General features: G+C 44.8%; 1 protein-coding gene across 1 annotated transcript; it reads right to left on the reverse strand.

The window, feature by feature from the left end:
• Window positions 1-1,148: 1,148 nt before the first annotated feature.
• On the reverse strand, window positions 1,149-21,216 carry bmper (BMP binding endothelial regulator). The gene is made up of 15 exons (XM_084174470.1): window positions 20,029-21,216; window positions 18,538-18,623; window positions 11,451-11,520; window positions 9,650-9,732; window positions 7,843-7,933; window positions 7,664-7,746; window positions 7,110-7,209; window positions 6,829-6,938; window positions 6,476-6,610; window positions 6,152-6,256; window positions 3,953-3,998; window positions 3,353-3,709; window positions 2,894-3,230; window positions 2,515-2,645; window positions 1,149-2,376 (listed from the first exon to the last, which is right to left on the reverse strand). Exons 1-15 carry the CDS (start codon window positions 20,141-20,143, stop codon window positions 2,195-2,197), a joined length of 2,031 nt encoding a protein of 676 aa, XP_084030596.1. The 5' UTR covers window positions 20,144-21,216; the 3' UTR covers window positions 1,149-2,194.
• Between the last annotated feature and the right edge of the window lie 1,736 nt (window positions 21,217-22,952).

Below are 22,952 nucleotides of genomic sequence, written 5' to 3' on the forward strand. Positions count from 1 at the left end.
AAAGTTGAAGTGCATTTAAGGTTCGATGTGATTAGTCCTATTCTTTAACTTTTTTGGTTGAGATGGAGACCTGAATCCAACATATCAATTAATTTGTAGACAAACTGGAATTTAAGTCAGTGGAACAGATGGAACTATCCAATCAGAAGATACATCTCCTTCAAATGTTGATATTTGGTTGCATTGACAACCAAACACAATTCAATATCCAGTTAGTCTACAAATTAATAATTGATATGTTGGATTTGCGTCTCCATCTCAACCAAAAATCTAAGTTAAAGAATAGGACTAAATCTAATCAAACTTTAAATGCACTTTACATAAACTTTGATTTGATTTAGTCTTATTCTTTAACTTAGTCCTATTCTATCTAGTCCTATTATAGTCAGTGACAAATATCAAAGCTAAGCTGGGCTTGGTTAAAACCCTGGATGGGAGGCCAAATGAATAGCTGTATATAGATCAACTCTCCAATAGGAGGTGCTGCCCAGCCTATAGTTTTTTTTCCTGATAGTGGATATGTCGTTGAATATCTGACGTTGTTTCAAAGGTACAAATTCAACATATTTTATACAAGGTTTGTCTATGTTGAAAATTGGTTACATTGATGACATAATCCTGTGGTTGAAATTCCACCCTCAAAATAAGTTTACATTGATTACTTTTTTCAAATCCAATGTATTTTCCACATAGATTCCATGTCACAATACATTGACAAATTTACATTGAAACAACGTTGATTCAACCAGTGTGTGTTCATAAGGTGCTTAAATGGTATTTAACTGGTGCTGTTGTGTGTCTGGGACATCAGTCAATCAATGGGTATATAAATGTTAAATAATGTTTTGTTTTCACAGCAGTTTGATTCATGTACTTGGAACGCTAATGCTATTTCCAATGTGTGTCTCTCTGGCATCCAGTGTTATTTCTGACCCATACTGTTACTGTCCCAGTACAACCTCTCTTGACACATTTATCGAGGTGGTTGACTTCTTGCGTTTATCTCTAGTTTTTTAGCTTTGAGGTGTATTAAAGTGTGCACATGTATTTAAATTGAATAGATGCTTTCTGTAATGTAAATGGAATTAACTTTTTATGTGTTGACCTCACATCAGTCAACCAAAATAAAGGAAGAAAACAGTCAGAGATGAGTTTCATGAAAATTATATATTGCTGGTCTTAAATAATAACTTACAAAGTCAAGTGAAATGTACGTCTCGAGGAACACCTTCAGTTTGAGAATCAACACACAACAACCTGTACACACTGAGCATTTAAAAATACAGTACGTTTCTTCCCTGCGATGGTGCAACAACCAAGTCACATTTGGGCGTTTCTCTTCAAACAAGACACAATTATACAAACTAAACAACAAATACATAAATAGCTTTTTTCCCTTTAAATCATTTATAGCGAAATTAGATTTATGAATCTGGCTCTTGCTACAACATATAATTTGATCGATATATAAATTAACAATTTCAACAACAAACAAATAACAATAATAATAATACAAAATGCTATCTGTTTTTATACAAATCTTGTTAGTTTACAGTATAAAAGAATCCTATGCAAGTGAGACCTGGGGGTTGTTCAATATATTCATCGTAGAGCTTATCCCTTATGCTGGCAGGGTGAACATGCTTGTTCAAGATGCATTGGTTGGTTTCCTGGTTTTGAATGTCTGTGTGCTGCAACAAAGTGAAACACTGAGGCCATATTGGCTCAACAGAGAGCCAGCCCCACCCTTTTCCTGAGGGTCCATAGCAGTCTGGATGGATGTCCCTTGAGTGTCCAGAAGCATAGCCACAAAGGCTTTCCCAAAGGGCCTCCTCCCCTTTATCTAGAAGGGTGATGGTTCCCTCCAGATACCTATCCCATTTTAAGGACAACATGGGCGCCATCCTGTGGAAACACAAAGATATTGCTGGACGAGTAAGAGCAGCAGATCGTGGAGCTTTAAACCCCAGTCCGTGATGGCCGGTATCTATCTCTCTCAGAGTGGACGAGGCCTCTAGCTGACCCACCTGTCTTCTGAGATTCCCTTCAGTCCATCGTTGCCTGTCTGTTCATCCATCCATCACCCAACACTCACCCCCCATGTTCCCCCCACTCCCCCAGGTATGAACCCTGAGTGCCAGGCAGTGTTGGTTGTTTGGCCCTCTCTCTGCCCCCTTCCCCTGGGACACTAGGGTCACCGGCCAGGGCAGGCTGTGGGCTTGATGCAGCGGCCCTGGAACAGCACCAGGTTGGCTGGGCAGTGGCAGCCAGCCACGCAGGGCTTGTGGCAAGGCCCGATCTCGTTCCAGTTGTCACAGGTCTTGGTGCAGCCTGGGCCACAGGTGTCATACACCGCTCCGTGTTTACACTGGGTGGCTGAGAAGGTGGGAGGGAGAAGATGGGGTTGGTTTGACAGAACTGCATGAATGGATTTCAGAGATACATTCTGTTGAGCAAATTGAATGTGGGGGGAGTCCCCTGTTCCATGAAGTTTAGTGATGTGCTGTCACTCACCCATGCAGGCAGCCTCTGGCTTCCAGTGGACGGGGGCTCCCTCCCTCTCACAGGCCCGGCTGTAGGCAATGAAGGACTCACAGTAACAGTTCTTATGCACCGGACACTCACACATGTCTGTTACACAGGACCTAGAGAGAGAGAGAGATAAGAAAATTAAATTAAATTAAATGGACTGGATTAAATGTATCTCCATACTAAGAGGGTTCCATGTTCGATACAACACTGGACATTCTATGCACATCGGAGATAATACAATATCACGTTTGATATATGAATAACATGTCACAAGAGCGTTGGAAATGTTGCAGATTCTAGCACAAATCCCATTACAAATGATGCTCCCCAATGTTCCTGAGACACCCCAAGCACCACTGACCTGTAGAAGGAGGCAAAGTCCACCACCCGGTGACACTTTTGGAACTCCCAGGACTTGAGCTTCTGACACTCCCTGTGGGCGCGGAACTTCACCTTTACACTGCCGGGACAGAGGTACGAGGTGGGCCTCCTGAGGGGCTGTGCACAAACCTCGTTCCCGTCCACGCGCCACGACTCGGCAAACTCATCCACGACGAACTTGAAGAGGCCGTCGCTGCCCATGGTGTCATCCCGCTTGTGTCCATTGTAGTTCCCACAGAGGCCACAGAGACGACCGCGCAGGTGAGGAGCAGCCACCACCTCCACGAAGCTGTCCCCATCCCACGTGATCTCCAGACCTGATGGAGGGGGAGGAGGGAGAAAGAAAGAGAGAGACAAAGTTATGCTTCAAAAAGGAGCTACAGTGTGCTTTAGCAGTGTTCTTTGGGTTCCAATGAAGTTAACATGCAGCCCGTCTAACCTGCGATGGTGGTGAGTTTAAGCAGGTATCCATCCAGGTCGATGTGGACCCCAGGGCCATGGTAGGGCAGGGCGATGCGTGTGCCGTTCCTCCTCACCGTCAGGTGCTGGTGCAGGCTGAGACTCAGCCCTCCTATCCTCAGCTCCACTGACTGGGTCCAGGAGTAGGAGCGGGTTCGCCTCGCATCGTTCCTCACCAGAACCGTGAAGCCAGAGTCGGCATGGTTTCCACCCCCGCCAGAGGGGATGCCACCACAGTCTCGAGTCAGAACATACTGGCAGGTTCCCTGGAAGTTAAACGTGCGCCCGTCGAAGGTGTTGTAGTGGGGGTCGCCGAATACGGTACACACGCCTGGCTCTGGAAGGAGTGATAGGAGGGAGAGAGAGAGGCAGGGAAGGAGGAGAAAGAGGGAGTGTGTTTAATTATGGGCATCAATTTGATCCATCTAGATTTCCTGTATTTTGCATGAGAAATCTGCGATTTGACTCAATTTCAATTTGAGAGAAGACCAAGAAAGAAACAACTGCCACAAAACTGCAAAATCCAACCCACAAAGGTGTGTGAGGACCCGGCAGAGGAAGAGGGGAGTCACTTACTCACTTTCAGTGCAAACCGGGCAGCAGCCTGTCCTGTTCAGGATCTTATTCTAGGAGAGACAGACAGACCGTTAGATACACAGACATAGAGAGAGATCAGTAGGCAGCCAGTCAGAGCGCAAGAGACAGACAGACAGTCAACTGGACACATTACATATTAATACCCACACACATAGACACAGACAAAACCAATCAAACGTGGACAGCCAGACATTGATACAGACAATTGTTACTCTCTGCCTGGTGTGTGTGCAAGAGAGAGAGGGTGGGTGGTGGGTACGTTTCAACTTCCATCAGATGTGCACATTTGAGAACTCTATCCCCCTCAACCCCCACTTACCGTTGCCCCAGATCTGTTCTCTCTCCCAGATCCTCTCTCTCTCTCTCTCTCTCTCTCTCCCAGATCCTCCCACTCACTCTCACACACACACACACACACACACACACACACACACACACACACACAGATCCCACCCGACCCTCATCACAGGGCACAAAGGGCGCTCCCTCTTTGAAGCTCTGCCTTTGAGAAATGGAGAGATTGGCTTTCAGGGTCTAAATATATGGAAGCTCTTCTTCACTGTCACTCAAACATCACCCAGACAAAGACCTGACTGGAGGCTGTATGTCTCCTATGGGACAGAGGGGCAGACACATGGGTGACTGCACTGTGACAATGTGACAGGTGAACGCTACATGACCACCGGGAAGGTATGATGAGTGGATGTTGTGATACTGTATGACAGGTGACCGCTATGTGACCGTATCTATATTGCAATTGACCGCTAGGTGACCGTGTCTCAGTTGGCTGTTATGTGACTATTACGACAGATGACCATGACCCAGTGACCAAGACACAAACACAGATGGCCGTTAGGAGATATACTACATGACTGTATAACAGGTGAACGCTGTGTGACCACAAGGAATCCATGACAAAGGCAGCCATATGTGACTGTAATTTTACTGTCTGACTGATGACCGTATGACAGTTCATTATGCTACTATTTGACCATTATCTGCTCCATAACCATATGGGCGTTGTGTATATGTGATGGTGGTGGGTTGCTAGCTTAAAAAAGAATGGCAATGAGCCTTTAATGTCGACTATATGAACCTATGAAAGAACAGATGACCACTACATTACCGTGCAACAAACAACCGCTATGTGACCATAACAGGTGAGGCTATGTAACCATTGTAACCGTGTGAACGCTGGTCACTGACAGCATGAATAAGTAACTGACCATTTGGTCACTGGATTTCAAAGAATCTACTACATCACCCCAAGACAGGTGACCTCAACGCGACCGTATGACAGGTGACAGCCGTGCGAACTGGGACCGTTACTCAACCACTTGACAGCGGAAGGTATGGTTACTGTGGTAAGTTACCACAGTCGTGCCTTGGCCCACTCACACTGTTCTGGCCCAGGTGAATCGGTTCTGACTGCTCCTTACCGCTCCACCGCTAAATCAGCTTCCAGCCAGCTGCCTACAGTGACACCAACACGTCACGCATGTGGATTTAACATGTGGCGGTTAGTCACAGACAGTAACTCTGGACGGTAGACAACCTCTGTCTGTCTGAACGGGAGAGGGACCAGATGGTTGGGGACGTGATGGTCGTGGTAGGTTGTTTATGTGATGAAGTGTGAAAGGGACTGTCTCATGTTGATGATTCAGTGAGAACAGAGGGACCACAGGGCTATGTCCTATAGGTATAGGCAGTGTTCATAACATAGGGATACGTGCATGTAAATTGCAGGTGGGAAATTGTTTAAAGCTGAAATCTGCATACGGTAAAACAGCGCCACTGTCCGCTCCAGCGCATTTGTTATTGTTTTTATTTTGTTGATGAAACGGAGGAGAGGAGCATTCAGCATTGTGGTAAAAATAACTTGCAGTACATACTCTGCTGTTCTATCACGGTGCAATGATTTGCAATGATGTCTGAGGGAAAAAAACGGTGTTTGTTGTTGGAAGTAACTTCTTTGTTGTTGTAATATCACAAACGGACATGGCAGTTTCACCAAGTACGGATTCCAGCATTAAGGTGATAGGTAAAGTGAGTGAGCATATTTTTAAAAGTATATTCTAATCGATGTCGTCATTCACATCACTTCATTGAAAAATTCCTGGAATGAAAAAGGCGCGATACAAAAAGAGACAGTTTGTGATTGGGCCTTGAGCCTGTCACTCACCGAGGGGCAACTGATGATTGGCACACACTGCTTTGGCTGGCACTCGATGGCCCCATTGATACAGGCACACAGGGTGCAGTTCACAGACGACCACATGTCTCCCTCCTAGAGCAGAGGAAGAAGCAGAGAGAGAACCAATCAACCACAACATCAATCAACTTATCAATCAAGTATTAATGTCTGTATAAATATGCATATAAATGTCAGAATAAGGACAGCTGCTGTGGATAGTATCAGTGTTGAATGTTGAGGCAATGGTAAGGTTCTATTTTCGAAGTTGATATCAGGGATGCAGCATTAGGGTGTTGTCCCACAGGGTCTCACCCGGTAGATCTTGTTCCTGACCCGGCAGTACTTCACTTCCACTACCTTCACGAAGGACAGACACTCTTCACAGCACTGGTCACCATGGCAACTGCCAGGCCGAGAGCAGCGCTTCCTGCACACCACAGTGGAATTCTGGGAAGGTGGAGGGATACGAGGGAAGGTGAAGAAGTCAGTTATTGATGAACTTGGTAATCTTATTACTAATTAATAACTTGGTAATATGGCATATAAGAAGTTGAAGGTTGAGAGATACGAGGGAAGGAGAAGGGGTCAGTTATTGATGGTAACTTGGTGATATGGTACATACGTTGAACAGAGTTCTGGGGTCTGGTTCCCTGGTCAGTTCTTACCTTGCAGGTACAGCTGGTGCAGTTGTCGTGCTTGAAGGAGGTGCCGTTCTCATAGACCTCACTGTGGAACAGACAACTCCCCATCGACAGGTCAAACACTTTCCTCTGACCTGACGGAGAAAGAAAAAAAGAGATCAGTTTGATGATAATTTTTAGAACTGTTATGATGTTTTAATAATGTGTGAATTTGAGATAAGTACTCTTTCTCATTAAATATGTATAAGTTCTCCAGACTTCTATCTGAGAGTCCTATGAGGTATTTGATGAGAGTGGGTTGTTACCGAGGCACTTGGGACAGCACTGTCCGGGCTGAGTGTGGCTCAGGTGGGCGGGGCATGAGAGGACAGGACACACCTCCCTGATGCATAGGGTCCGCCCTCCCTGAAAGAACACAACATAGATGTTAGAACAATGTTGCATTAATCTTCTCTTATGCATTATTCAACTTATCTCCACCTAATGACCTTTTCCCTTACAAAATATAATGTGTACCTTTGTCTGGACCTGTGAAACCTGGGTTGCCACCTATAACAGCTCACAAACACAGCTACTCTAGATGCCAGACAGTTGTCACAGTTCCCCCTGGCCCTGTAGCAGTGTGCCCTTATTAACGGCTGGTACAGGACACAGTGTACATTAGTCCCACTGAGGCGTTAATGTGTTTACAGACTCACCACACGTTAATATGTTTACTCACTCACCTCCACTGTTTGTTTACTAAGGGGAGGAGGGGGGGACTACAGAGGGGCCAAGACAAACTCATTTGGACCACAGAGGGGCCAGTGACTGTACTGTGGGGACTGGAGACATGCATGTCTATACAGTGTATACTCACAGTGCAGGTGCATTTAATACAGGGTTTTCCCTCGGGGTGAAACTCTTCCCTCTCTTTGTACAGACGGCCCTCGAAGATACAGCCTGGAACAAAAGAGACACAGAGGTTAGCTTTATTATCGATGTATTCCTTTTTTCACACACACACGCGCACACACACACGAGCACACATTCACTCACTCGGGCACGTTGGACAGCACTTCTTGGGGTGAATCTTGGGGTTCTTGCAGTGGACGACACATTGCACTTCCGCTTCAGTTATGACACCTTCCTGTCAAAAGCAGGAAGTAATTAAAACAGTGATTTATTTATCATTGTTCAAGCAAATTTCCTACGACATATTCCAAGCAGCATCCCTGTCCAGTCCTAGGCTACGTACGCCAGTGAATGTCCTATATTCCCAAATATTCTGCTCAATACCTCTCATTTCTGTATTAGACAAACTTGTCTCTCGGTTGCATAGCGGTTTGAATCCTGTTTGAGTTATGTAAGGCATGTACTACGTAAGCAAGATAGGGACATACCATAAGATAGGAACATTACATTCTGCATCTCACACATGCATGCATCTATTCTACACACTGAGACACCCCTGATCACTCACTGAAAATGTACCTGAATAAAATATCCTGAATCAGCAAGATATTCCATGAGAACCACCATTACCTGAAGCTCAGAAACACACACAAACACCTCCCTTGCTGGGCAGACCTCATTAGTCTGCCATGTGTTTAGTTCAATAGAAGTGACATATATTCTGCATACACTAGGAGTGTAAGAACTAGGGACCACAACACGTTGTTTGTGTGTGAGGTCTGGATACTGGTTAGACCCCCCCCCCTTTCCCTGAGTGTGGGTATCTTGGGGATGGAGTAATCGAGTGGTGTGGGGAGCTCTGCTTTTTTTGCACGCAAGCCTTCAACACGCATACTAACACATAGCCTAGTTTGACTGGACCTCCCCAATGCTGGAGCTGACACTCCCTCACACAGCTGTGTCCACTGCTATTGACTTATAGTGTTCAGATCTGTGTGTGTGTTTTAAGTGGTATTGTGGGACCATGTGAGTGTGTGGTGTGTTTACAGTAAGTGAGGTTGGGTATACATGTGGTTTGAGGAGACATGTGGGGTTAGTCTTGTGAGGTAGACACTGGGTTGGGGAGGCTTGGACTCAGATGGGTGGACTGTACTGCCAAGTTCACCTGGCTCCTCTCCCAAAGACAATGAGCCATTCTCTCTCTCTCTCTCTCTCTCTCTCTCTCTCTCTCTCTCTCTCTCTCTCTCTCTCTCTCTCTCTCTCTCTCTCTCTCTCTCTCTCTCTCTCTCTCTCTCTCTCTCTCTCTCTCTCTCTCTCTCTCTCCTCTCTCTCTCTCTCTCTCTCTCTCTCTCTCTCTCTCTCTCTCTCTCTCTCTCTCTCTCTCTCTCTCTCTCTCTCTCTCTCTCTCTCTCTCTCTCTCTCTCTCTCTCTCTCTCTCTCTCTCTCTCTCTCTCTCTCTCTCTCTCTCTCTCTCTCTCTCTCTCTCTCTCTCTCTCTCTCTCTCTCTCTCTCTCTCTCTCTCTCTCTCTCTCTCTGCGTCATTCAGCCTCCCACTCCACATGTCTATCTTTCCCTAGATCCTCATTTATCTTTCTCTCTTTTTTCATGAATCTCTCTCTCCCTTTCCATACATTTCTCTTTCACTCACTCCCCCTCTGTCTGTGTTCGACTCTTTTCCATTCCCTCTCTCTTTCCCTCTTCCCTGTCTGCCTCTCTCTTAGTACTCCCTCTTCCCTGTCTGCCTCTCTCTTAGTACTCCCTCTTCCCTGTCTGCCTCTCTCTTAGTACTCCCTCTTCCCTGTCTGCCTCTCTCTTAGTACTCCCTCTTTCCTTCTCTCCTTCTCATTTTCTTTACATTCCCTCTCCTTCTTTTCTCATCATCATAATCATCATCTCTCTCTCTGTCTGTTCCCCTCCCTTTCTCTCTTTCATTTCTCTGTGTGACACTCACCTGACAGCGGCGAGAGATGCAGGGCTTGGTGGAGCTGGTCCAGGAGACAGAACTATTATAGGACTCTCCATCCAGCTGACAACCTATAGGAGAGACCAGACAGACCCCACAGAGCCCCAGGATAGCAACACAATTAGACCCAACCAAATCATGAGAAAACAAAAAGAGAATTACTTGACACATTGGAAAGAATTAACAAAAAAACTGAGCAAACTAGAATGCTATTTGGCCCTAAACAGAGAGTACGCAGTGGCAGAATACCTGACCATTGTGACTGACCCAAAATTAAGGAAAGAGAGAGAGAGACAGAGGGGGGGTAGAGAAAGAGAGACAGAGAGAGAGAGAGCGAGAGAGAGAGAGAGAGAGAGAGAGAGAGAGAGAGAGAGAGAGAGAGAGAGAGAGAGAGAGAGAGAGAGAGAGAGAGAGAGAGAGAGAGAGAGAGAGAGAGAGAGAGAGAGAGAGAGAGAGAGAGAGAGAGAGAGAGAGAGAGAGAGAGAGAATTACCACTCCAAACCTGGATGTGAATGTTTACTAGTTCGTGGAAACTCATAGTCTACATGGAGCACTAAATGGACTACATGTGTGAACATAGAGCTGTTTACCTCTCCAGACCATAAGTGTTGAGACAGATTTAACACAGGGTTAGAAATCCACTGTAAGCGATGCCTGGAGGGAGTCTGTCTGCCACCACCGTCAGAGCCAGTTGGCTATAGTGCCCCCTATGGCTAGGGAAGACCTTTCTTTGATTGTCTTGATATGGTATAGTGTTGGTGAGTTTTAGTAGTCTCGACACTTTCACATTTGTGCAATTCAGACACTTGAGACAGACAGACAGACAGACAGACAGACAGACAGACAGACAGACAGACAGACAGACAGACAGACAGGCATGCACACACTCTGATTGACAACCCCAATCCATTATATAGGTGTATCAAGATACCAGAATATGTTGTTGTGAAGTGTCCAGATCCATTCCAAGGGCATGATAAAAGGCCATGTGAAATGGGCCTGGGTCTGAGATCTACTATGAGCAATCACAACGCTCCAGATACACCACCCATAGTCAATAAGGGACTAAATTAATACGCTCTTCAATTTCAACAACCTGTTCAGTTTCATCGGATATAGGGTTGTCTGGTTATGGAAACACAGCAAAACAATTCCTATGATAAAACCACTGCATGAAATATTTGAACAGTGGGATGTTTTTGTGCTGACATAAGCAAATTCCTGTTCTAAATTTAGTCATGGTCATGAATAAAACCCAAAGTCAACCACAATGGGGGAACAATAGGCACCAATATCGTTCACCATGACAACATGGGGCTTTCCACGGTCGACTTAAGCGAGCTCCACCTCTTCTCATTTTAATTAACTCTAACAAATGGCCGCGCCCCTGACCATGAGGTAGTCTGTGCTGTGGACCGTGTCCAAGGTGACCCCAACACTACCCGACCCCTGTGTGTTCCGACCGGAAGGCGAACGTGTGCGGTCCAAGTCTGGGAGGCGGAGCGGCGCAGTGGCTTGTAAACGAGGTTTATTTCTGTGCCCTGTAAACCCAACGCTGAACCCCAACGCCAACGGGTCCCAACCCGTCCCAGAGAGGAAAAGTCCACCACTGCAGCAAGGTCTATACATCAACACTAAAGAGATCCAAAGGTAGACCTAACTCACTCCACTAGACAAAGTTCCCAAGTATACTGGTCTCTCTGAGACTACAGAACAGTACATGCATCCCCTAACCTTTGACCTCATGTTTTCATGGTGATGAGAGTAGTAGAGTGTGTATGCTGCTCACCTTTGCATCTCTCACAGCAGGCTCCCGTCTGTTTGACCACCAGAGCACAGTCCTCAGACACCAGGGGACACTTTGATGGAGGGAGGGAGGGGAGGAGGGTGGGGAGAGAGATAGCATGAAAGAGAGACGGGGGAGGAGAGAGTGAAAGATAGACAGAGAGGGGAGGAGAGAGAAAGAAAGAGGGGGAGGAGAGAGAAAGAAAGTGGGGGAGAGAGAGGAAGAGAGAGACACACTGTTTGCCATCAGTGTATTCACATAATAAAAACTCCTACACATTCTTTGTCGACACACTCACTTTTTAAAGGCTAAAATGAACTCACTTGATAAGATCACTCGAGTTACACATGTACTTTATGCAGAAATTATCTTTCTCTCTTCTCACTTTATATACTCCCTTAACATTGTCACTTTGCCACTAGCTTTATACACTCTCTTTATATAGTCCCCATTTACTCGGTGCAACCTAACTGGAGTGTATAATGAGTCAACTTCAAAGCCGGACTGTGGCCCAGATAACTAAAATAAAACTGGGCGGTTTTATTTACGGAGAGCTTTCACTGGTTCCTTAACCACGCTGGTTTGGGTGATGTCATCAGTGAAGGCGAGAGAGGGAGGGTGAGAGAAGGGCGGCGAGAGAGGGAGGGTGAGAGAAGGGCGGCGAGAGAGGGAGGGTGAGAGAAGGGCGGCGAGAGGCAAAGGCACATGGAATCCACACAGTCTATGTAAAGCCCTCTCTAAACCACTGGCCTAAGTTGTAGGAATTTTCAGAGCACTTTCAACAGCCAGTTTGAGACAAATATGTCTGAGAGGGAGATATATGATGCCAGATAGATAGAGGGATGGGTTGAAAGTGAGAGAAAGAGATATGGAAGGAATGACAGAAAGGAAGACAGATACCATCAGACATTAGGAGAGAAAGAGACTGGAAAGTCTGACAGAGAGAGAGAGAGAGAGAGAGAGAGAGAGAGAGAGAGAGAGAGAGAGAGAGAGAGAGAGAGAGAGAGAGAGAGAGAGAGAGAGAGAGAGAATAGAAAGAGAGAAATAGAAAAATAGAAAGAGTGAAGAGAAGTTATGTGTCTAGTCTTTTCTGAGGACCCCAGTTATCTCCAGTAGTGTCATAGTGGTCACATCTTTGTCCTTGAATCTTTATGTCTCTCCACACCTGTGCTTTCCCAGTTGGGCTATGGAGCCATTCCACTCGGCAGACATTAACACTAAGTGGTGTGAAGAGGTTTGACCCCTCTCAGCAAAGGTCAGGGGTCAAATCAGGTCACCACGCCTCATAAACACTCAACATACCGTGCACTTTCTGAGGCTTCTTACTGGTCTACTGGTGGTATGTCGTGGCTTCTAATAGGCCAACGGGTGGTCTGGGGATTGTTATTGGACTACTGCTATTCTCTAGCATAATAACTAGAGAAATCTTTGACCTGAGGGGTAATAACATGTTGATAGGTTAATGAGACCATCTAAACATATATATGTAAAATATGTAAGATGTATTGATCACTGACATGATGGTCATGTGCCATGGGCAGATGATCACTAGATGGCGACAGCACAGTCAGTTTCACTATCTCCATATGCCAACTTCAGATAATCAAAATGTGTTCAGTCAAACCATGGTCTATGTATAATTTCTCTCTCCCAGTCTTTTCCACTATCACTCTCTCTCCTCCCTCTCTCTCTCAGCCTGGCCTCAGAGGGCATGCCAGAACAAGCTGACATGCTCGCCAGCCACCGTGCCGCCGGTCTTTCATGGAAGGATGGAGAGATCACTAAAAGGCTCTTCAGAGGTGCACTCAAGTCAAAGGCCTATTTAAGCCTGGACTACTTGCCCTCGTGACCCTTCACCTCCCTCCAAAACAAACAGGTCGCGACCCCACAGAGCAGCAGTGGCGACTTACAACTAGATGAAAAGGGATAGGGCAACAATATATACATTTCACTGAGAAGTCACAAGCCTTTCCAAGAAGTAGGCCTATTCCTGCACCAGTGGTAGAAAGTGAATGGTGCTGAATGAACTGAATGTAACTTTTGGCTCCGATGTGTAGGTAGGCTAGTTCCATGACTTTTCTTTGAATTCAGATGGTTGTTGTCCTTCTTTATGTCCTGGCAGGTAGCCTAGCGGTTCGGATACCCGATCCGATAAGGTGAAAATCTTAACCCTAATTTAATCCAGGGGTGCCGTACTACAGTGGAGGCTGCTGAGGGGAGGACGGAAACCATGTGTTTGATGTATTTGTATACCATTCCACTGATTCCGCTCCAGCCATTAAACACGAGCCCATCCTCCCCAATTAAGGTACCACCAACCTCCTGTGCCATACTACTATGGCTGTCCCTGTAAAACAACACATTTCACTGCACCTATCTGGTGTGTGACAATAAAACATATACAGTACCAGTCAAAAGTTTGGACGCACCTACTCATTCCAGGGTTTTTCTTTATTTGTACTATTTTCAACATTGTAGAATAATAGTGAAGAGATCAAAACTATGAAATAACACATATGGAATCATGTAATAACCAACAAAGTGTTAAACAAATCAAAATATATGTTATATTTGAGATTCTTCAAATAGCCAACCTTTGCCTTGATGACAGCTTTGCACACTCTTGGCATTCTCTCAACCAGCTTCACCTGAATGGAATGCTTTTCCAACAGTCTTGAAGGAGTTCCCACATATGCTGACCACTTGTTGGCTGCTTTTCCTTCACTCTGCAGTCCGACTCATCCCAAACCATCTCAATTGGTTTGAGGTCGGGGGATTGTGGAGGCCAGGTCATCTGATGCAGCACTCCATCACTCTCCTTCTTGGTAAAATAGCCCTTACACAGCCTGGAGGTGTGTTGGGTCATTGTCCTATTGAAAAACTAATAATAGTCCCACTAAGCCCAAACCAGATGGGATGGCGTATCGCTTCAGAATGCTGTGGTAGCCATGCTGGTTAAGTGTGCCTTGAATTCTAAATAAATCACAGACAGTGTCACCAGCAAAGCACCCCCACACCATAACACCTCCTCCTCCATGCTTTACGGTGGGAACTACACATGCGTCTCACAAAGCCAGGGCGGTTGGAACCAAAAATCTCAAATTTGGACTCCAGACCAAAGGACAGATTTCCCCCATTGCTTGTGTTTCTTGGCCCAAGCAAGTCTCTTCTTCTTATTGGTGTCCTTTAGAAGTGGTTACTTTGCAGCAATTTGACCATGAAGGCCTGATTAACACAGTCTCCTCTGAACAGTTGATGTTGAGATGTGTCTGTTACTTGAACTCTGTGAAGCATTTATTTGGGCTGCAATTTCTGAGGCTGGTAACTCTAATGAACTTATCCTCTGCAGCAGAGGTAACTCTGGGTTTTCTATTCCTGTGGTGGTCCTCATGAGAGCCAGTTTCATCATAGCGCTTGATGGTTTTTGTGACTGCACTTGAAGAAACGTTCAAAGTTCTTGAAATGTTCTGTATTGACTGACCTTCATGTCTTCAAGTAATGATGGACTGTCTTTTCTCTTTGCTTATTTGAGCTGTTCTTGCCATAATATGGACTTGGTCTTTTACCAAATAAGGCTATCTTCTGTATACCACCCCTACCTTGTCACAACACAACTGATTGGCTCAAACGCATTAAGAAGGAAAGAAATCCCACAAATTAACCTTTAAGAAGGCACACCTGTTAATTGAAATGCATTCCAGGTGACTACCTCATGAAGCTGGTTGAGAGAATGCCAAGAGTGTGCAAAGCAGTCATCAAGGCAAAGGGTGGCTACTTAGAAGAATCTCAAATATAAAATATATTTTGATTTGTTTGACACTTTTTTGGTTACCATATGAGTCCATATATGTTATTTCAAAGTTTTGATGTCTTCACTATTATTCTACAATGTAAAAAATAGTCCAAATAAAGAAAAACCCTTGAATGAGTAGGTGTCCAAACTTTCGACTGGTAGTGTATATACACACTGCTCAAAAAATTAAAGGGAACACTTAAACAACACAATGTAACTCCAAGTCAACCACACTTCTGTGAAATCAAACTGTCCACTTAGGAAGCAACACTGATTGACAATACATTTCACATGCTGTTGTGCAAATGGAATAGACAACAGGTGGAAATTATAGGCAATTAGCAAGACACCCCCAATAAAGGACTGGTTTTGCAGGTGGTGACCACAGACCACTTCTCAGTTCCTATGCTTCCTGGCTGATGTTTTGGTCACCTTTGAATGCTGGCGGTGCTTTCACTCTAGTGGTAGCATGAGACGGAGTCTACAACCCACACAAGTGGCTCAGGTAGTGCAGCTCATCCAGGATGGCACATCAATGCGAGCTGTGGCAAGAAGGTTTGCTGTGTCTGTCAGCGTAGTGTCCAGAGCATGGAGGTGCTACCAGGAGACAGGCCAGTACATCAGGAGACGTGGAGGAGGCCGTAGGAGGGCAACAACCCAGCAGCAGGACTGCTACCTCCGCCTTTGTGCAAGGAGGAGCACTGCCAGAGCCCTGCAAAATGACCTCCAGCAGGCCACAAATGTGCATGTGTCTGCTCAAACGGTCAGAAACAGACTCCATGAGGGTGGTATGAGGGCCCGACGTCCACAGGTGGGGGTTGTGCTTACAGCCCAACACCGTGCAGGACGTTTGGCATTTGCCAGAGAACACCAAGATTGGCAAATTCGCCACTGGCGCCCTGTGCTCTTCACAGATGAAAGCAGGTTCACACTGAGCACATGTGACAGACGTGACAGAGTCTGGAGACGCCGTGAAGAACGTTCTGTTGCCTGCAACATCCTCCAGCATGACCGGTTTGGCGGTGGGTCAGTCATGGTGTGGGGTGGCATTTCTTTGGGGGGCCGCACAGCCCTCCATGTGCTCGCCAGAGGTAGCCTGACTACTATTAGGTACCGAGATGAGATCTTCAGACCCCTCAGACGTGGATGCCACACACACTACTGAGCCTCATTTTGACTTGTTTTAAGGACATTACATCAAAGTTGGATCAGCCTGTAGTTTGGTTTTCCACTTTAATTTTGAGGGTGACTCCAAATCCAGACCTCCATGTGTTGATAAATTTGATTTCCATTGATAATTTTTGTGTGATTTTGTTGTCAGCACATTCAACTATGTAAAGTAAAAAGTATTTAATAAGATTATTTCATTCATTCAGATCTAGGATGTGTTATTTTAGTGTTCCCTTTATTTTTTTGAGCAGTGTATATATATATATAAAAATGTCTCTACCCCTCCATTAGAAGTATCCTGGGAGGTCCAATAGCAATGCTGCCCTGACAGTTCTCTAACACCATCTTTGCTCTATAGACCACTGGGAGAACTGTACCACTAACCTCACAGTGCACTGACAGAAAGGGGGAAAGAAGGGGATGGAGAGAGAGAGCGGGGATCTTCTGTGAGTCTTCTAGTCTACACTCTTAGAAAAAAGGGTTCCAAAAGGGTTCTTCAGCTGTCCCCATAGGAGAACCCTTTTTGGTTCCAGGTAAAATCATTTTGGGTTCCATGTAGAATCCTCTGTAGAAAGGGTTCTACATGGAACCCAAAAGGGTTCTACCTGGAACCAAAAGGGTTCTACCTGCAACCAAAAATGGTTCTTCAAAGTGTTTTCCTATAGGCAGCCGAAGAACCCTTCACATGCCGATTCCGCACATAAATCCAATGTTATTGCATCTCTGTACCTAGACAGACATGCTCTCTGGTTTAGTGGTTTGCTGATAACGTCAGCGGCAGAGGTAAAGACTGTAAAGTTACACGGTGAGTATTGATCTCCATGTTTGTGGAGCAGTTGGAACAGGAAAGGACCTTTGGCTTCTAAATGTTTGCAGATCACTGGTCAGCCCACTGAGCTCATCAATCACTGCTACCGAGAAAGAGGGGGCAAAAAGAGAGGGAGAGTAGTAGACAGCAGGTTAACTGGCTGTCTGTATATTATGTTTAGCGAGCGGGAGGCAGATTCCTGCGTCTAGTGAGACGACTGCTGAAAATAATGGCTTCTCTGTGTGCCTCAGTTTCCGCCAGTGAACGGCCATTAACAGGTACTCCGCCGCAACTGGGAGCCTGTGAGTGACACTAGAGCCCTGACGGCTCACCCCCCACCCTTTAAAATCCGCTAACCCCCCCCTAAAGACAGCATGGCGACACAAGTGTCTTTCAGGCTGGCCCCCCTCCCTTGCGAGGCCCTCTCGGGCCAGTGACATAGCGGACGGGCCAAGATGAAAGGCTAGCCGTGGCCCTCTAATGACTGATAGCATTCAGCAGGGCTCCTAGTGATGGAAGCCTGATAAGGAGGTGGTTAGCAGAGGAGACATATCAAAGAGACTATCAGAGCCGCTAGAGACAGCAGAGGCAGCACGGCCAAAGTAGCACGCACAGTGCACACATACATATATAACCTTGCACACACACACTGTTTCTCTGTTTCACATAGGGCAAATACCCTGCAAGTCAAACAGGACATTTGTTGAAACTTCCTCACCACATTACACTTTTAAAGAGGGACTAAAAAGACAGGCGAGGGAGAGTATTATTGAATCTGGCTGCTGGTGACAGAAAAGCCTCTCACTTCCATTCTCAACCCCTAAAACAATGACCTTCACATTGTTCCAGGAAAGACGCCTCCTTTGACATTTGTAGCCTGGATTTAACAGGCAGTCGGGGCAAAGACAGCATGAAGACAAGGGCGTCTTTAAACAAACAATAAAATGTTGTTTAAAAGCCAGTGTGGGCTTAGAAGGGAAATAATTACATAACTAGCCTAATGCTCTTTTTGAAAAGGTGGCAACATTCACCATTCTTTGTGATTAATAGAAAAAAACTGTACAGGCCTATTTGCCCACTTAGGACTAGAACTCGGCTATAGACTATACATAATTAGGCCACAATATGAATATTAAGGCTATTCAGTCAAGTGCAGAGGTAAGAATTACGCACAACAATTACGTTGTGTTCCTCCTCCGCCGAACCTACGTGCCAAGAACAAAAAGGGAAGCAGAAGCCTGTAGCTCAATGTCAACTAACAATTACCTGCCCTAACACCATTTGAAAGTTATTTAGCAAGAATTGGGATTTGTTCTCACCAGACAGACGCAGGTGATGCACGGGTTGTCCGTTATGTTGGGTATGTGGAGCACCTCTCCTTCGTTCTCGCAGCTGGCTTCTGTACCTGTGAAGGGCGCGAGGAGAGAGGCAATAAATTCGCGCCTTTTCATCCTCATTGACGTGATAAAACAGCGAAACAACACGCATCACAGAAATGATGTTATGGACAGGCTTGCCATATTCGAATTGTGCTTTTTCTTTAGGCCTACCACGCATTGCACCGGCTATGCCATGACGGTGAGGTATATTTTGTAAACGTAAAAAGAAGTAGGTCTAATAGTCTGAGTTTTATCGACAAGTTTATATTTCTAACTTAATTTGATTATATAGGCTATAGCCTATAACTTTTTCTAAATGATGAAATATTAGATAAGCTTATCTCAGAATGTTTTTGTTAGAGCGTCGTAAATTTAGATGAGACATAACATTTTTATTTGAGCAGGGTAGTGGCAGCAAGGGAAAGTGTTGGGGAAAAAATTAGGTGACAAAGTGGTCTCTGTGAGAATTACAGGAGGGGTGGGGGGAGGCAATTACCCCGACGTTAGCCTACCCTACAACCTTCGCGTGTAATTAAACCAGCACAGCTTTAAGTGATTGTGGGGAAACAACACTTTAGCCTCAATCCAATTAGGTTTTTCTTATTTTATAAAACAGAGAAGAATGAATAGCCCTATAAATGTTGTTTACTCTTCATCCACCTCCTGCAGCGGAGAACAGTGACAGGGCGCATTTGTCTTTCTACAACCAGCCAACTTTCCTCTCCCACGAAAACGGTGTGTTCAACTCCGGGCCCTGCAGGGAAGACAATAGACAGATGATATACCGCATATTTCGAATACCAGGTAGCGACACGCCATGGGAATTTGATCCGTTGGGATTATACTATAATGGTAGCCTACTCAGTTGATACCGATAGGCAGGTTTTTCTTTCCCCTGAAATAAATTATCATGTTTGCACAATGATAACGCGCCAGGTGACTTGGATACTGACCTCGACAGCACGACCCAACACGAGTTTCCAAAACAACAGTAGATTGGCAAATGATACTGGTAATGCAATGCGCCTATCATAAGGTTTCAAACGAGCCGGCGGTACCAGTTACCCGACAGAAGGTTGCTTGTCAAATTCTAAATGTTTCAGCTGAATGGGGTGATGATGATTGGATTTGCAAAAAGGCATCAACGTAAAGGCATTTTAAAAAATAAATTAACCCAATTTATAACCTAAATTCAATGACATGGTGACATTTGTTGTTGATTTAACGTTGATTTAACGTTAGTTGACAACTCAACCAAATGTAAATCAAAACTAGACATTGAGCTGACGTCTGTGCCTAGTGGAAAGTAACGGGAAAAGTGAATAGCCTATACCCGTAGGCCTATATAGGCTAGCTTTTGGGCTATGTTCTTGTTTTTGTCAATTGCTTGACATGTTTTGAAAGAAAATAGGCCAAGTCAATGTATTTTACCTGTAATTAAAGGCGAGGAGGACTGTGGGATTTGGAACAGTAAAAACACGAATAAAAAGCTGCAGGTGAACTTAATATAAAGTTCCAAGGCGCTCGAGCAGCAATATAACACCATCCTAAAATTGGTCCAGTAAAAAAGAAAGAAAGGAAAACGTAAAAAAGAAAATGGTATGCTAGAATATATATATATATATATATATATATATATATTTAAATCCCCATGGGTTGGTGTGCGAATGAAAACCCTAGAATATATGGGACTCCCATTCAGGCTACTATAGCGTTCCTCAGTTCGTTTTGTTCCAGCCCATGACCTTCAGTTTGTCAAAATGCAAAACGACATCGCGTGTCCTCGGGCATCCGACAATCGACTTGACACATGAAAATTACAATGACAATGCCGAGCAGACAGCCAGGCGACAGTCCTCATGTCGCGTCCAGGAGCGCTCTTGTTTTCCCAAAACAAGTGCTGGGGTAAGAAAATGTTTCCCAAAAAGTTTTAGTGAAAAACAAAGTTGATAAGATATTAAAGTAAAACAGATGCGTATAATAAAAATGACAAATAAAATAATTGGGAAATCAATTCCCAAAATAGACTAAAGATATACTCGTAATTAAATGTCTTCAAAAATCCTAATGTTTGGCAATACCAAAAATATTACAGATGTTGTCAAGCGCTAAAATAAACCGGTTGCGTTCGAAATTGTAGGTCCGTTTTGCGCCGAGATGCTGTCCAACTGTCTCAGGCTGAGTAGCGGGCTTTAGGTTAGGCTACACGAGCCGGCACTGGTCTCTCTCACTCGGAGCTCCGCGAAAAGCGAACCACCTCCAGCCCAAAGTTACAGTTAACTGCTCCTACTGAGGCGCACGGCGATGCCAGCGTAATAGAAACCCTACTACTCCAGTTAAACATCCCCGCAGGGTGCAGGAACCTCCTCCAAACAAAACGAGAACGGCCCCTCAATATTTAAATCGTTGCCGGGGGTTTAATAATCCGAGTGAATTGACGTCCAATCTTGGCCGCTGCTCCCTGCGGCTGTGGTAATGAAACCCTCCGTACAATACCGCGCTGTGAGAGACCCACCTACTGCTATCGGATCTCGAGGCTGGATCTCGTTTCACTACAAACAAGCCTGGATACACAACATGCGCTTCACCTGTCCTTACTGTTAATCTCTGCTGCGCTCTTTCAACACCGTCAAACTGCAAAACGTGGAGAAACGCAGAATGGAACAACGAAAATTCACTAATTCAGGCCACTTTGTATCAAGGTGGGGTTTCTGCGCACCTCGAGCTGCAGGGGGACCAAGCGTCATCGCACAATTGTTAACCCCCCCCCCCCATTGATGGGGCGCACCACAATGTCTGTCTGTTCAGCATCATATCCTTTCAATTTTCCAGTCATATCCTCAATGCAACAATTATTTCATAAATTAGGCATTTTCTTTGTAGACCCCACTTCAATGGTCTGATGGCAATTCAGTATATATGATTTATAACATTTCAATAGCCTATAATGAGGGCACATATCTAGTTTAGGCTACATTAATCAGCTTGCATGACATGAAGTGTCTGTTACTGTTGTTTGAGACAGATTTAGAAATCTACATCTTTTAAAACAGTTTGGCACTCTTAAAATTGTGCTTCTGAAGAACCTCAAATGGGAAGGAAAAGCATTTCTTCAAAGAACTAATTATGACCCAACCCTACATTTAATTGTCAAGGAACAATGTTTTATTTTATCTAATTGCATTGCTCTTGTTACTTCACATTGTAAACATGCCACGAGTGACGAGTAAACTTAGTGAATGTGTGTGTGTCTGTGTGTTAGAGAGCGAGAAAGGGAGTGTGTGTCACTGTCTTTGTGTCTACAGTGTGTGTGCATTCAGCAGTACAGATGAACGTTGTGTTAATATTCAACGCTAGATGGCGCCAAAGAGCACCCATTTGAAGTAGAAGTGTCTATTCACAAATTCTCCGCAAGATTATTACAGATGCCGAGTTTGAACAGTTATTTATTTAAATGTGACATAAATGACCCTCTTCCACTCTAAAACGAAATAGCCCTATTGGGCTGTCGTTATTCAGATTCCTTTGTATGGACCTTTGTAGCTCAGTTGGTAGAGCATGGTGCTTGTAATGCTAGGGTAGTGGGTTTGAATCCCGGGACGACTCATAAGTAAAACGTATTCACGCATGACTGTAAGCCGCTTTGGATAAAAGCGTCTGCTAAATGGCATATATTATTATATTATAGAGCAGGGAGGGTTGGGCAACTTTGATGGTGGCGGGGGACATAAAAAAAACGGAACTCATGAGGTGCCGCCGTGGCTCGTGGGTCTGCATACCCACATCCATACCCCCACCTTGCAAACAAAACATTTCAGCGGCTCCCCTCATGACAGCGAATATATATATTTTTTGTTTTAAGTTAATTTCCTGCAATTCTGCACATTTTGCCATGGGGTGTAGAGAAAATGTTCCAGTTTTAAAACAAGTTTGCTGCAATTCTACACATTTTGCCATGGGGTATAGAGAAGATTTTGCAATTTTATAACTAATTTCATGCAATTCTATTAATTTTGCCATGGGGCAGAGAGAAAAATGTGCAGTTTTACAGCTAATTTCCTGCAATTCTACCCATTTTGCCATAGCTGGAGGCAAATGTTTGCAGTTTTTAATATGATAACTGATGATCAATGGGCCCCCACCTGGTTGGTAATTAGACCATGCTTACTACATGTTTAGATATAATATAATATAATATAATATGCCATTTAGCAGACGCTTTTATCCAAAGCGACTTACAGTCATGCGTGCATAATTTTTTTTTTTTGTGTGTATGGGTTGTCCCGGGGATCGAACCCACTACCTTGGCGTTACAAGGGCCGTGCTCTACCAACTGAGCTACAGAAGACCACTAG

This window comes from Coregonus lavaretus (assembly GCF_964263955.1).
Source record: "Coregonus lavaretus genome assembly, chromosome: 13".
NCBI lineage: Eukaryota > Metazoa > Chordata > Actinopteri > Salmoniformes > Salmonidae > Coregonus > Coregonus lavaretus.

Excerpts from the sequence above, each read along its gene's own strand:
- bmper (XM_084174470.1), bottom strand. The coding sequence starts at position 20,143 with ATGGTGTTATATTGCTGCTCGAGCGCCTTGGAACTTTATATTAAGTTC. Across the intron at positions 3,710-3,952 it reads CTGCCCGGTTTGCACTGAAA|AGCCAGGCGTGTGTACCGTA; the intron begins GTGAGTAAGTGA and ends CACTCCTTCCAG. Across the intron at positions 3,231-3,352 it reads TAAACTCACCACCATCGCAG|GTCTGGAGATCACGTGGGAT; the intron begins GTTAGACGGGCT and ends CCCCTCCATCAG.